Raw genomic sequence first — 13,632 nt, forward strand, 5'->3', positions numbered from 1 at the left:
TAAATAATAAATAAATCCCAAAGGCACATCCAATGACCCACCTCCTCCAGCCACACACTACATACCTTCAGTTACCTCCCAGTTAATTCATCTCAGTGGATTCATGCATTGATTAGGTGAACATACTCATGACCCAGTCATTTCACCTCCTTGCATTATCTCACACATGAGCTTTTGGGGGACAGCTAATACCTAAACAATAACACCTGGTCTCAAATATTTCAGCATAGTAATAGAAAATGGACTAATGTGATATGATAATTGATTTTCATGGCATTTCACTGAGGAAAAGAGAATCTTTAATAAAAGATTCTGGAAAAACTGGATAAACACACAGAAAGAAAATAACTCAACCTCCTAACTCATTTAACGAAATTCCATACCTGTTCATGATTTTTAGAAACCAATGTGGGATGGATCAAAGCTATATATAAAATTGAGGCTATAAGATGTAGAAGGAAACAGGAAAATATTATTGCAACTTTGTGTTGGGCAAGATTTCTTTAAAGATACAGAAAGCACTAGTCTAAATAATGACAAATTGAAATTCGTCAAATTAAACTTCAGCTAATCAAAAAGCACCCACATCGGTGAACCTATATGAGTCTTTGTACTGTGCTTGATACTTTTCTCTATGGTGGAAATTATTTTCAAATAAAAAATTTTTAATATGCCATTAAGAAAATAGGGAATAAAAGTCTTGGGATATTTCTAAGTGGTAGAGAGCCTGCTTAGCATGCACAATACCCTGGGTTGGACTGCCAGCACCACAAAAAAAAATAGTATACATATGTTTTTTTGTGTGTATATATGTATATGCTCAATGTCCTAAAATGTCAGTGCAGTAGAGCACAAAATTAAACAAAAAGCATAAAGACTGAAAAAGAAGAAGACAGTCTGTATTCTATGAGGACATGATTACTAATGTAGAAAATCCTCAGAAATATATGAAAGATACTAGAACACATGGCTAAATTAATATGCACATATATATACACATATATATATGCACACAAAACGTGTGTATATATATGTGTGTGTGTGTGTGTGTGTGTATGTAAATCAAGAAAGTATTCACTATATATATATATATATATATATATATATATATATATATATATCTGACAAAGAACATGTCTCCAAAATATATAAGAACTTTAACAATTATGAGAAAACAACTCGATAAAAGTTGAGTAGAAGATTTAACAGATATTCCACAATCGGAGATATATCAGTCAACACTTACAATAATGCTTAATATCATTAGTCAAAAAAGAAATGCGAATAAAACCACAAATATACAAATTTCATACCAATTAACAATGGCTAAAATTTAAAATTCTAATAGCATCAAAAAGTATGTGAGGGAGTGGAACCGTTGTAACCACCCTGAAAAGCTGTTTCTATAAAATTATATAAATATTTTCATCAAGAACTCAACATTTCCATTCCTAGTTATTTATCAAGAGAATGAAAATACATGTCCATGACAAGATCTTGCCAGCATGTTTATACAGGTTTTATTCATTAGAAAGCAGAACTGAAATCACTCAAATGTCCATCAGTAGGAAAATGGATAAGTTATTGGATATATACATAAGACTCAGCAATTTTTAAAATATCACCATTGATACAGTGCTACAGCATGAAGTTTTCAAATGTCATGCTAAATGAAAGAAGCAGACAAAGAAGAATATGTTCTACACCATTCCATTTGTAAGAAATTAATAATCAGATAACAGAGTGGTTGCCCATGGGTGAGGATTAACTAGAGGGGGCCAGAGGGAACTTTCTAGGCTAATGGGCATGTGTTATATTTTCACCAAAGTGGTAATTACATGAATATATACAGTCATACAAACACTGAAATACACTGATCATACACTCAAATCTGTGCATTTCAGTTACACAACTGTCATCCAGTGGCAACACAAGAGACCATGACTATGTTTATTATATCCATTAATTGTGTAGTTTAGAATGTGGCCCCCTTACACACTCCTTTCCTTGGCATAAGGGCCCTGCAAGATTTGGCTCCTTCCTACCTCTCTACCTCATGTTCTTCCCTTCCTTACCTACCAGCTCAGACCTTGCTGGTGCGGCTTAAAGTAGATCATTTCTTGCTATCCTCTAGTTAGTCTCTTATTTCTTTCTTTCATTGAATTTAGGATAACTTTTAACTATTTTGTCTCTTTATACTTTTATCACCTGACTTTTCCAGTAGCATACAAGCTCCAGGAGGGTGGGACCTTGTCTTTGTCACCATTGTGTTGCTGATGTGTCTCTAGCACATTCCTTGGCTCAGCATTTGTTGAATGCATGAAGGAATAAATGAATGTTCCTAAAGTTCCATGTGAAGTGACAGTATACTGACACATTCCTGTTGGGAGTTTGATCTTTAGTAATTTTGATAAAAATCATATACTCTTATCCCCACAAGCAAAGGAAACCTTTAATAAAATCATGTCACAGTCAAGTCTTTGGTTTATGCAGTCCCTCTTTTCACTTCCTTTTCTTTCCTGAGTCTCAGCAGCCTTTCCTTCTCTTCCCTCATCAGAACTTCTTACAGGAGAGACTTAGGCACATCCTGATGACAATACTTTCCAAATGTATTTAATCCTATACCCCACTAGTAAAATATTCACACATACCTACCACATGGTACATTCATTTACCTTGAAAATACAAATCTATGTTGCTGAAGTACTATGTAATGAAATGTGCCTAAAAATAACATTTTTTTAAAGGATGGAATGAAAGTTCTAATGTTTTCTTACTGCACTTCAGTGGTTGGTGGTGTACCCCCCCCATCTCCCCCATGTGCTCATGCCACATCCAAGATTCTGCCTAGGATGAATGAGATCCTGCATTTACTTATGCATCTAAGTATAATCCTACTGTAATGTTAACACTGTGACATTCTAGTTGTATGGTTTAGATATGAGGTGTCCTCCCAACAGTTCATGTGTGAGACAGTACAAGAATTTTCAGAGGTGAAATGATTGGGTTATGAGAGCCTTAACCCTAACCACTGATACGGATTAACTGGGCAATAATGTAAGCAGGTGGGGGTGGCTGCAGGAGGTAGGTCACTGGGACGTGCCTTTGGGGTTTATATTTTTTCCCTGGTGAGCAGAGATCTCTCTGCTTCCTGCTGCTATGTCCTGAACTGCTTTTCTCCTCCATACCCTCCAGCCATGATGTTCGGCCCTCACCTTGGGGCCAGAGCAACTGAATCAGCCACACACGGACTGAGACCTCTGAAACCATGAACACCAAATAAACCCTTCCTCCTCCAAAATTGTTCTTGTCAGGTCTTTTGGTCACAGTGGTGAAAAGGCGGATTAAAATATTCTGATTATGGACTTAAAGCTTTATGAGGTCTCAGTGTAGGAAGAACAGAATTTTTAGGTCTGGAGTATACCCTGGAATCATCTCACTTAATTTTTGCTGCATTGATTCCTGACATTGTTTAATGACATTTTTGCCACAACAGGGTATGTAGACTGCTTTAGAGGGAAGCAAAAGATGAAATCAGAAAAGTGGAAGGAAGAGACGTGAAAGAGCTACAGAAAAGGCTATGTTGAATTTTAAAATAGTTAATTCTACGATACATATTGACAATAGTGTATTTCAGTGAAACATCTCTTTGGAGGATTGCTAATTTTAGAAAATTAGCAGTGTAATACACGTAGACCAAATTGCCAAACACAGGGAAAAAATCATTTATTCTCAGATGAAAGGACAGTTTTCAAGAAAGCATCAATTCTACAATACAGCAGCCTGAGACAGGCTTGGAGATTTTCAGCCTGCTGTGTTACCTCTGAGACCTAAAGGAAGCAGAACATAAAAATGAGCCTCTATCAATTTGAAGCAAACCTAATCTTTGTGATCATGGCTGTGGTCTAAATCTATTAAAGATGTTCAAATTCAGTGTCCTTGGTATCACTGCAGGTTGACCTGAAGAGTGAGCAATAAGCTTGTGTATTATAATTCTAGTTGGAAGATATGTGCTTAGGAAGTGAAACCGACAGTCGGTGTTTTGTGTGTGTCTCTAAGCAGACCAAGAGCCTATATAAAATGACAGGTGTATTTTTAGGGAAAGAAACCCATAATGTTTTCCTATTTAGTAGGTGACAGTATGTCCCAAGATAACACAAGCTTAAGGGGCTGGAACAAGCAGGGTTATTAAAGGCTAGCAGTTTCTCAGTTCATACAAATTGAATTTTTTTCATAGGCTGGAGGACAGTGGAAATCTAGTTGCAGAGTACTGAAATAAATTAGCATATTAAGTGAATTTATATATTCAGGCTTCTGAGCACTTTGAATCTAAGGAAGAAATTTTATTACTTCTTAAAAGAAAACAGCAATTCTAAAATCCTGTGATCGAATTCCCTGTTGGAAAGGGTCTATGTGATAAATTATATCATTTTAATGATGATTCAAAGAAGTGGTTATTAAATTGATGGGAGTCTTTCTCTCTTCTGTCCTCTCTCTTCTTTTAGAATTACTGATTTAGGGAACATCAAAAGAAGACTGTATTTATCAACGGTCCATAAGGAACTATCCTCAACCCCTCTTCATGCAAAAATCCCACTCTTCATGATCAAGCGCAAAATTGTAAGTATCACACAAATGTTGCCTAAAATATTAAATTTATAGAGTAAATACCAATCATGGGCCTACTGTGTATATGAGGACATTTGTTCAGTACCATGGTGTACAAAAAAATGAAAATTCATGCCCTTCCTTCCTCTCCCTTGAAATCTACTAGGTGAAAGAATGTTGTTTAAACACTATGTCACCAAACCTGTGATAGAAAGTACAGGGGAGAGAAAAGGTGCTATTGGAACTTCGGAAAGAATTGTAAAAGAGAAAGAAATCTGTCTGGCTTCCAGAAGAGGAAAGGCTGCATGAAGGAAAGAGCACTTAGTATGCTCTTGGAAGGACTGGAAGACCTCAACAGGGACAGATGGAGAGCCAAGCATTCCAAGAGAAGGAACAGCATGGGCAAAAATGTAGGCTGCATAGTGGTCCATCTCTAGGGGACTATGGTCTGTCTTTGGGGAACAGTGGTCCATCTTTGCAGGATAGCAGTCCATCTTTGGAGAACACAGAAGTAGTAATTGTTACCAGCCTTAAAAACAGCCTAAGAAATATCAGTCCTGCTACAGCCTAATAGATTCAGGAGATTGCAGGTCTGTTGTATCACTTCTGAAGGGCTTGATCTGACTGAGCAGTATTTCTCAAACTTAGTCATTTTGATACTACTCTCTGTACCATGTTTATGTATTACCGATTCGAGGATATGCCTGATGCTTTCTTTTAAGTTGACTCACTTTTCTTTGGCTGAAACTTATTTTAAAAGAAAACTTTGTATCATTCTTAGGAATGGAAAATCAGTATAGTTTGCGAAAACTAAAATAAAATCTAAAATAAACAGACAAAAACCAACACAGTATTTTAATATCTAGCTAAGTAGGGTTTCTTATTAAAGGCCCTATTCTGAGGATTGTTGTTTGTCTAAAATAAAGTTTATTAAGGATTAGATACATGTAAAATATTTATTTCTGGCATAGTTAGGGACTGAAAGAATATTGATAAGAGGGAAATTTTTATTCTGTGGTCCAGAGTCATTTAATGCTACTCCCATATCGTATCTAAAATCATCTCCCAGATGGTACATGTTCTACTCTTTGGGAACCATTATGATAGAGAAAAGAAGCCCATTAAAGCTTTTGGAGTAGGAAAGGAACACAGTCAGTTCTGGCTTTGGGAAGATTAATATTTGCAATGATTTGGAAGGGTAGGAAAGCAAAGTTGAGGAGACCATTTGCTACATTACAGATTAAAGTTAGTGAAGACTAGGTGGTAGCTGTAAGGAATGATATGAACCAACATCAGAAATGTACGTAGCTCACTGTATGTAGCTGAATGAGCTACGACCCACGTCAACAGAATTCCCACATATGCTTATATGTGGTACACGTTGTGAGAGCAAGAACAGAGAATCTGGGTTCTGAACCCTACTACAGCACAGAATCTGGGCTCTTCTACATTTTTATTAAATATATAATGTAAATAATATGTAAAAGTTAAGAACTAATTTGACACTCCTGTACAAATTTCTATGTTCATTTTCCTCTTCTATAAGATGTAGCTAATATGAAGTATATACACCATTAAGGCTGTTGTGGGGATTTACAGGAGTTATTAAATCTAAGGTTTTTACAATAATGCTGGTATAGTAAGCCCTTGACAAGGGTTATAGATCCTATTTACTCTTTAAATGCTATTTCTTCCAGGAAGCCCTCTGTGATTTTACCCTCTTGGATCAGATGTTTTGGGAACATCTCGCCATTCACAATTTCATAACCTTCCTAATACTTCTCCACTTTGCACTTTAATTGAGTGTCTCCTTGTCTCCCCCATTATACTAAAGCATGTCTTAGTGGGCTTCTATCCCTAGGCCCTATCAATACATAACACATAGAAAGTGCTCAATAAATGTTTGTTGAACAAACAAGTAAGTCTTGATTGCTTTATAGAAGTTAAAAATAATGAGGTTTTCATGACCAAAGTTCTAAATATGCTCCTCATATCTGATTCCACAAATGTTCAGGAGTGTTCAAACACATGTTAAGAAATCCTTGCCCTCATTTCTGTTTCCTCCCAATCAGACAGGTGTCTTTCTGTCCTTTGGCCACTAGTGGATATTTTTGTTGGTAAACCTCAAAACAGCATTCTAAAAGCACATCAGCTTTAGAAAACAGGAGATTTCACAATAAAGTTCCTGCTTTCTAACTTCTTTTGAAAAAAACACACATCTGTCCCCACTGACCTGCCTTCTTGCACAGAAGTCAGCTTGAGCCAAGTGGCAACTGCACCCTCTCTGGAGAGCTGGACGTGGTCCAATGAACTTCAGTCCTCTCTACTCTCAAAGCACGCAGGTGCGCACAGACCCTTTTGCTTCACTCATTCCAGTGCTCTGCCTGGGCCCTCTAGGTGTTGGGCTTGCCACACCCAATTTAGAACTTAATTGCCAAGTGTTCCATTCTTCCTTGGTTCTTTGGACTAAAGCCTTTAGGTAGCCAGAGGCAAAAATTAAAGTTAATATTTTTATAGCTAAACCAACATGAATATTTACATATAGGCCACTTTCTGTTCAGTGACCTTTAAATGTTAATCTTTCCAATTTATTTTTCATGCTATTCTAAATTTTGAGGCGTCACTTTAATATTTAAATTATAGCAATCAATACTTTTGAGTTTTCAATGGCAATAACAAATTAAAAAATTAATAACCATCAGATTAAACAATGGAAGTACCCACTTATTCAGAACTCATTGGAATCAATTTTACTTCTTTAATATAATTTCAGTTAGTTGGTAATGGTGTCAGATGAACATCAACATCTTGCTGTTAAAGTAGGTATAAATGTATAATAAATTAAATTCCATTTGAATAGGAAGTTCAATTATGTCATTCAGAATAAATCACTCAATGGAGACATAAATATGATAAATAATGCCTAAATCTTTGTCATTTAAATGGGTACAACTCCTGAAGAGTTGTACCTTCTTGACCCACACCCTGACGGTATATTTTATAGAGGTCTGGTATCACATTGTTAAAACTTCTACTCAAAAGTTCCCATTCTCCTCAAAGAATGTTTCCCATAGAACCAGTGATTTGGAAACTTGGGGTTTTCAACAATATTTCATTTCTTAAATAGCATGAGAAGGGAATGGAGGTGGCACATTCATGCAGGCACAAGGTCGTTTAGAGATACAGAAAAGATACAATTAGAGAATGTCTCAATAAAATCTCTCTAACCGAGAATCCACTATAAGTTTATGGTACTTATTTAAGAGTTTGTAAATATTTCACCTCATCTGTTAACAAGTGTCCGTTTTTCTCTCCCTATTCATCTGTCAGTCTGTGGGTGTTGAAGATATTTGAGGAAGGAATTGCTGTTCCATGCCTTCCTCTGCTGGAGGAGACACAATTAATTCAGAAGGAAACACAACTAATTCAAAGAAAGTTTGTTTGGAAAACAGATGACTACCCAGATTAGGGGTCATGCCATTTTCAAATCAAATGAACAGGGAGCATACTGTTGGGGTTTTGAAGTGAGGCCAGTGGACCTAGACTGCAGACGTTCTGAAGCTAGTTCAGAAGTTTCCTGGCTGCAGACCCTTGGGCGAGTCAGTTAATCTCTCTGGTGCTCCAGTTTCCTCATCAGACACTGACAGTGGTACAACTCACTTAACAGAGCAGTTGTTTGGATTAAATGAGCTATAACTTAGAATAATATGGAGCTAACAATAAGAGAGGTAAATAGGGAGCCTTGTTCCTGGGAACAAATCTTTACTCCTCACACTTCAGACAGAGCCCTAATATCCAGAATATACAAAGAACTCAAAAAATTAGACAATAAGATAACAAATAACCCAATCAACAAATGGGCCAAGGACCTGAACAGACACTTCTCAGAGGAGGACATACAATCAATCAACAAGTACATGAAAAAATGCTCACCATCCCTAGCAGTCAGAGAAATGCAAATCAAAACCACCCTAAGATACCATCTCACTCCAGTAAGATTGGCAGCCATTAAGAAGTCAAACAACAATAAGTGCTGGCGAGGATGTGGGGAAAAGGGTACACTTGTACATTGCTGGTGGGACTGCAAATTGGTGCGGCCAATTTGGAAAGCAGTATGGAGATTCCTGGGAAAGCTGGGAATGGAACCACCATTTGACCCAGCTATCGCCCTTCTCAGGCTATTCCCTGAGGACCTTAAAAGAGCATACTATAGGGATACTGCCACATCAATGATCATAGCAGCACAATTCACAATAGCTAGACTGTGGAACCAACCTAGATGCCCTTCAATAGATGAATGGATAAAAAAAAAATGTGGCATTTATACGCTATGGAGTATTACACAGCACGAAAAAATGACAAAATCATGGAATTTTCAGGGAAATGGATGGCATTAGAGCAGATTATGCTAAGTGAAGCTAGCCAATCCTTAAAAAACAAATGCCAAATGTCTTCTTTGATATAAGGAGAGCAACTAAGAACAGAGCAGGGAGGAAGAGCATGAGGAAAAGATTAACATTAAACAGAGACAAGTGGGGGAGGGAAGGGAGAGAGAAGGGAAATTGTATGGAAATGGAAGGAGACTCTCAATGTTACACAAAATTACATATAAGAGGTTGTGAGGGGAAAGGGGGGGGGGAGGGAGAGAATTGAACAACAGCAGATGAGGTAGAGAGGGAAGATGGGAGGGGAGGGGAGGGGGGATAGTAGAGGATAGGAAAGGTAGCAGAATACAACAGTCACTAATATGGCATTATGTAAAAATGTGAATGTGTAACCGATGTGATTCTGCAATTTGTATTTGGGGTAAAAATGGGAGTTCATAACCCATTTGAATCAAATGTATGAAAGATGATATGTAATGTTTTGAACAACCAATAAAAAAAAAGAATAATATGGAGCTCACAGTAAGTGCTCAATTGATACTAGGCAATGTTGTTACTGCTTCACTATTTTCTTTCATTATGAACCCATATTTATTAACTTGTGAATATGGTGTCATAAAAAGCCTCTCAACTTAGAGGTTACTTCAATTCATGAGTGTTTATCAAGTCCTTACTGTGGACCAAGGCCTATATCAGATGACATGAATCCCAACGTGAATGACACATGATCTTTTTCCTTAAGCAGATTATAAAACTGCAGAAAAAGCAAATATGTAAACAATTACTGACAATGGGCTGTGCCAAATACCAGTGCTACTGAAGGAAAATATCAGACCTGTCTAGCCAAGTTAGAGATGGTAACAAATGAATTAATTGCCTCTTGGAACAACATTTAAAACTCTTCTAAAAAAAAAAAACAATAAAATTGAGCAGCTTAGCAGCATACAATAGCAATTGCAATGTCCAGCATACAATTAAAAAAAAAAAAGTTATTAGCATGCAAAGTGGAAAACATGAGCCCCTGACCAGGAGAGAGAAAAAATCAATGAATAGAAACAAACTTAGGCATGACAAAGATGACAGATGCAGAAGCAGAGGCTTTAAAACAATTATTGCAAATATCTTCAAAGATTTAAAGGAAAATATAAACATAATGTCAGAACAAATATAAACTTATAATAGAGAAATGGAAACCAGGAGAAGAAATCTGCATTCTTGAACTAAAAAATACATACAATATCTGAAATGAAAGACTGGCTAGATGTTTTTAACACTAGTTTAAACAGTGGAGAATATCAATGAAATTGAAGTCAGCAACATACAAACTACCCATATTAAACACAGAGTGAAGTATGGGGGGCTCAAAAGAAATGAGCAACGTCTAAGTGAGCTGTGAACAAGGTCAGGCACTCTACTGGGATTGCAAGTGTAGTAACAGAAGGCAAGCAAAGAAATGCAGGGAGAAGAAAATTCTTAAAAGTAATTCTTGAACCTTTTGAAATTTGAAAAATACAGAAATCAAATGAGTTCAGCAAACTGGAAACTGAGGAACAGGCACATTTAAAAAAAAAACATGGTATGTCATAACCAAATTTCTGAAAATCAGTGATAAAGAGAAAATGTTAAAAGTAGCCAGATGAAAAGGGTTCATATGATGTCAGAGAAAAATGATAAGAATACCACCATTTTCCCAGCTTCCCATCAGAAAGGATGCAAGAGACAGTGAGATGGTACAAGGTTGGGGGTGGGGGAGCAGGGAGGGACTTATCAATCTAGAATTTTTTATCCATATTCTTCAGAAACTGTGGCAAAATAAAGAGCTTCGGGGACCAAATAGATGAAAGAATTCATTGCTAGAAAATTGACACTACAAAAATATTAAAGGAAGTTCTTAAGACTGGAAAAATATATAGATCTAAATCAGAGATTGAAAAGTGCTAATAAAGATAAATATGTAGGTAAATCTAAAACTCTTTATTCAGGTATTTTGAAAGTATTGTGTACAGCAAAAACAATGTTTGAATTGTAAAGTTTATAAGTGTCAAAATATGTGACAGTAACACTAAAAAATGATGAAAAGGTCGCATACCTTCATGAGCTTATCCATGAGATATTGGAATATTAGACAAAGTTAGATTACAAAGATGAATATTGCAAACTCTACTTGCCACTATTGGCAAAATGATAGAGAAGTATAACTAAGGAGCCCATTAAGATTCATGGAACAGGGCTGGGGATGTGGCTCAAGCGGTAGCGTGCTCGCCTGGCATGCGTGCCGCCCAGGTTCGATCCTCAGCACCACATATGAACAAAGATGTTGTGTCCGCCGAAAACTAAAAAAATAAATAAGTATAAAAATTCTCACTCTCTCTTTAAAAAAAAAAAAAAGATTCATGGAACACTAAAAATACTTTTAATCCAAAAATATTGGAGGAATAGAAAACTGAATAAAGAACAGATGGGACAAATTGAAAACAAAGAGCAAGATGTCAACCTTAAATATGTCAAAATGATTAAATTAAGCACAAAGGGATCTAAATCCTCCAATTAAAAGGCAGAGATTGTTAGATTGAATAGCAGTCTCACAAGCAAGATACAATAGCATGTTTCTAAGAAGTGCACATTAAATTTAAAAACAAATAAGTCATAAATTAAAAATGGAAAAAGATATGCCATGCAAATATTAGTCATAAAAAAGCTAGGGTGCCTATATTCATAACAGACAAAAAAAGACTATAACACAATGGGATAGTGTGTAAAGAGAGATATTTCACAATGATAAAGACTAAATCAAGAAGATCTGACAACCTTAAATGTGGACATTCCTAATAACAGAGCTTTAAAATGCATGAGGCAAAAACTAAAAGAATTAATGGGAGAAAAATAAATGCACAGTGGAGCTGGAAATTTCAAGACTCCTCCCTCAGAAATAACATGAATAACTCAGATAATAACTAAGGATATACACTTGAAAAGCACTATCAATCAGCTTGATCTATTTGACATTTGTTGAACATTTCATCTAACTACTGCAGAATTTGCATTATTTTCAAGTGCATGTTCACCAAGAATTACAATATGTGAAGCTATGTCAATCTCAACAAATTTTTGAAGATTGAAAACACACAAAGTATGTTCTGTAACTATGAAAAAATTACCAGTAATAGCAAAAAAAACTGGAAAATTCCCAAGTACTTGGAAATAAAGCAACATACTTCTTATAAGCTGGTTTTCTATTGAAAAGTTAAGTCTATCATGAAAATTTAAAGACAAGAATAAGCTCCTTAAAACCCCATTCTTTGTATACCATTGTAGGGGCCCAACAACAGGAAGTAGTTCTAGAATTCTGTAAGAGATGTACTTTGGGGTTTCCAGGTTGTAAAACTATGGTTTCTTGTTTGTTGTTTCCTTTTTAAAGACACTGCTGGCTGGAGCTAGTAGTAACTCAGGTGTTTTATACACTGGCAAAATGAATTCAATTATCTTGAGACCTTTCTATAGTAAAGGGAGAAAAAATAGGAGGAATCAAATAGAATATCAAAAACTATGGGGAGTCAAAAAGTGCTGGGACAGGTGATACAGTGGCTCATACCTGTAATCCCAGCAGGTTGGGAGGCTGAGGCAGGAACAAGAGTTCAAAGCCAGCTTCAGCAACTTAGTGAGGCCCTAAACAATTCAGCAAGACCCTTTATCTAAATAAAATACAAAAAAGGGCTAAGGATGTGGCTCAGTGGGTAAGCACCCCTGGGTTCAATCCCTGGTACCTGCCGCCACCCAAAAAAAGAAAAAAATGTGCTGAGGCAACCAATAAATTTTTTATTGTGTGCATTTGAATGTGTGTGTGTGTGTGTGGGTGTGTGTGTGATTTCATAGAATCTGCAGTCCTTTCAACAGGGTAATAAATCCACATTGCCAAGACATTAATCAGTAAAAACTAGAAATTCACACTTTGAATCATTCTGTCACCCTTTGCCAGTCAACTCCTTCCTGCAAAATTTCTTACTGGAAATAAATAGCATAAACTCAATTATTAATCATCAACAAGCTAAACAGAACTGTCTTTTCTTTATCAGATTTCTATTTTTCTGGTGTATACTTCTTAAGAACCTGTAATTATGAACATTTTAGGTTGAGAGTTCTTCCCTGCCAGACTAGAGTCCCACATAGGTGTAAAGTGATTAGAGATCAAGGATGATGTCAAAGAAAAGGATTGTAAGAGTGGACGATATCATCAAAAATAATTAAAATAATATTTTATAAAGATCAACTACATAATTCAGATAATCCACGTGTTGGTAGTAGAGAGTCTAGACTCCTTTCCAAAACTTCGGAAAATATATCACAGCATTTATATGAGAAAGGAGGTATTTATTGAAGCTTATGAAAACTGGAACCTTTATAAATATCAACTAAGCCCCAAAAATAATTTCCATTTTCTTTAAGCCAAGAGGGATTTGTGAAAGTTTTCTCCATCTTTTTCAGGAACCACCTATCTAAACACCCAGGAAATGGATTCATTAAGTAAAGATGTCAGTTCCCAGACTTTCATTTGTGGAGTGACTATAAAGAGTGAAAATTAAATATTGGAGCGTAGGCATGAATGGATTTCCATGTCTTCCTATAGTCATCCACACACACC

The 13,632-nt window shown here is 36.2% G+C and overlaps 1 protein-coding gene across 3 annotated transcripts in view; it reads left to right on the forward strand.

The window, feature by feature from the left end:
• Positions 1-4,524: 4,524 nt before the first annotated feature.
• The window catches only part of Cfap20dc (CFAP20 domain containing), a 133,944-nt gene continuing 124,836 nt past the window's right edge, over positions 4,525-13,632 (forward strand). For all 3 annotated transcript variants that reach the window (XM_076867961.1, XM_076867970.1, XM_076867980.1), the window contains exon 1: positions 4,525-4,620. In XM_076867961.1, coding sequence (XP_076724076.1) covers positions 4,603-4,620 — 18 coding nt within the window. In that variant the 5' untranslated portion in view covers positions 4,525-4,602. The remainder of the gene's footprint in view (positions 4,621-13,632) is intronic.

The sequence above is a fragment of the Callospermophilus lateralis genome, chromosome 1 (genome assembly GCF_048772815.1).
Source record: "Callospermophilus lateralis isolate mCalLat2 chromosome 1, mCalLat2.hap1, whole genome shotgun sequence".
NCBI classification, from domain to species: Eukaryota; Metazoa; Chordata; class Mammalia; order Rodentia; family Sciuridae; genus Callospermophilus; species Callospermophilus lateralis.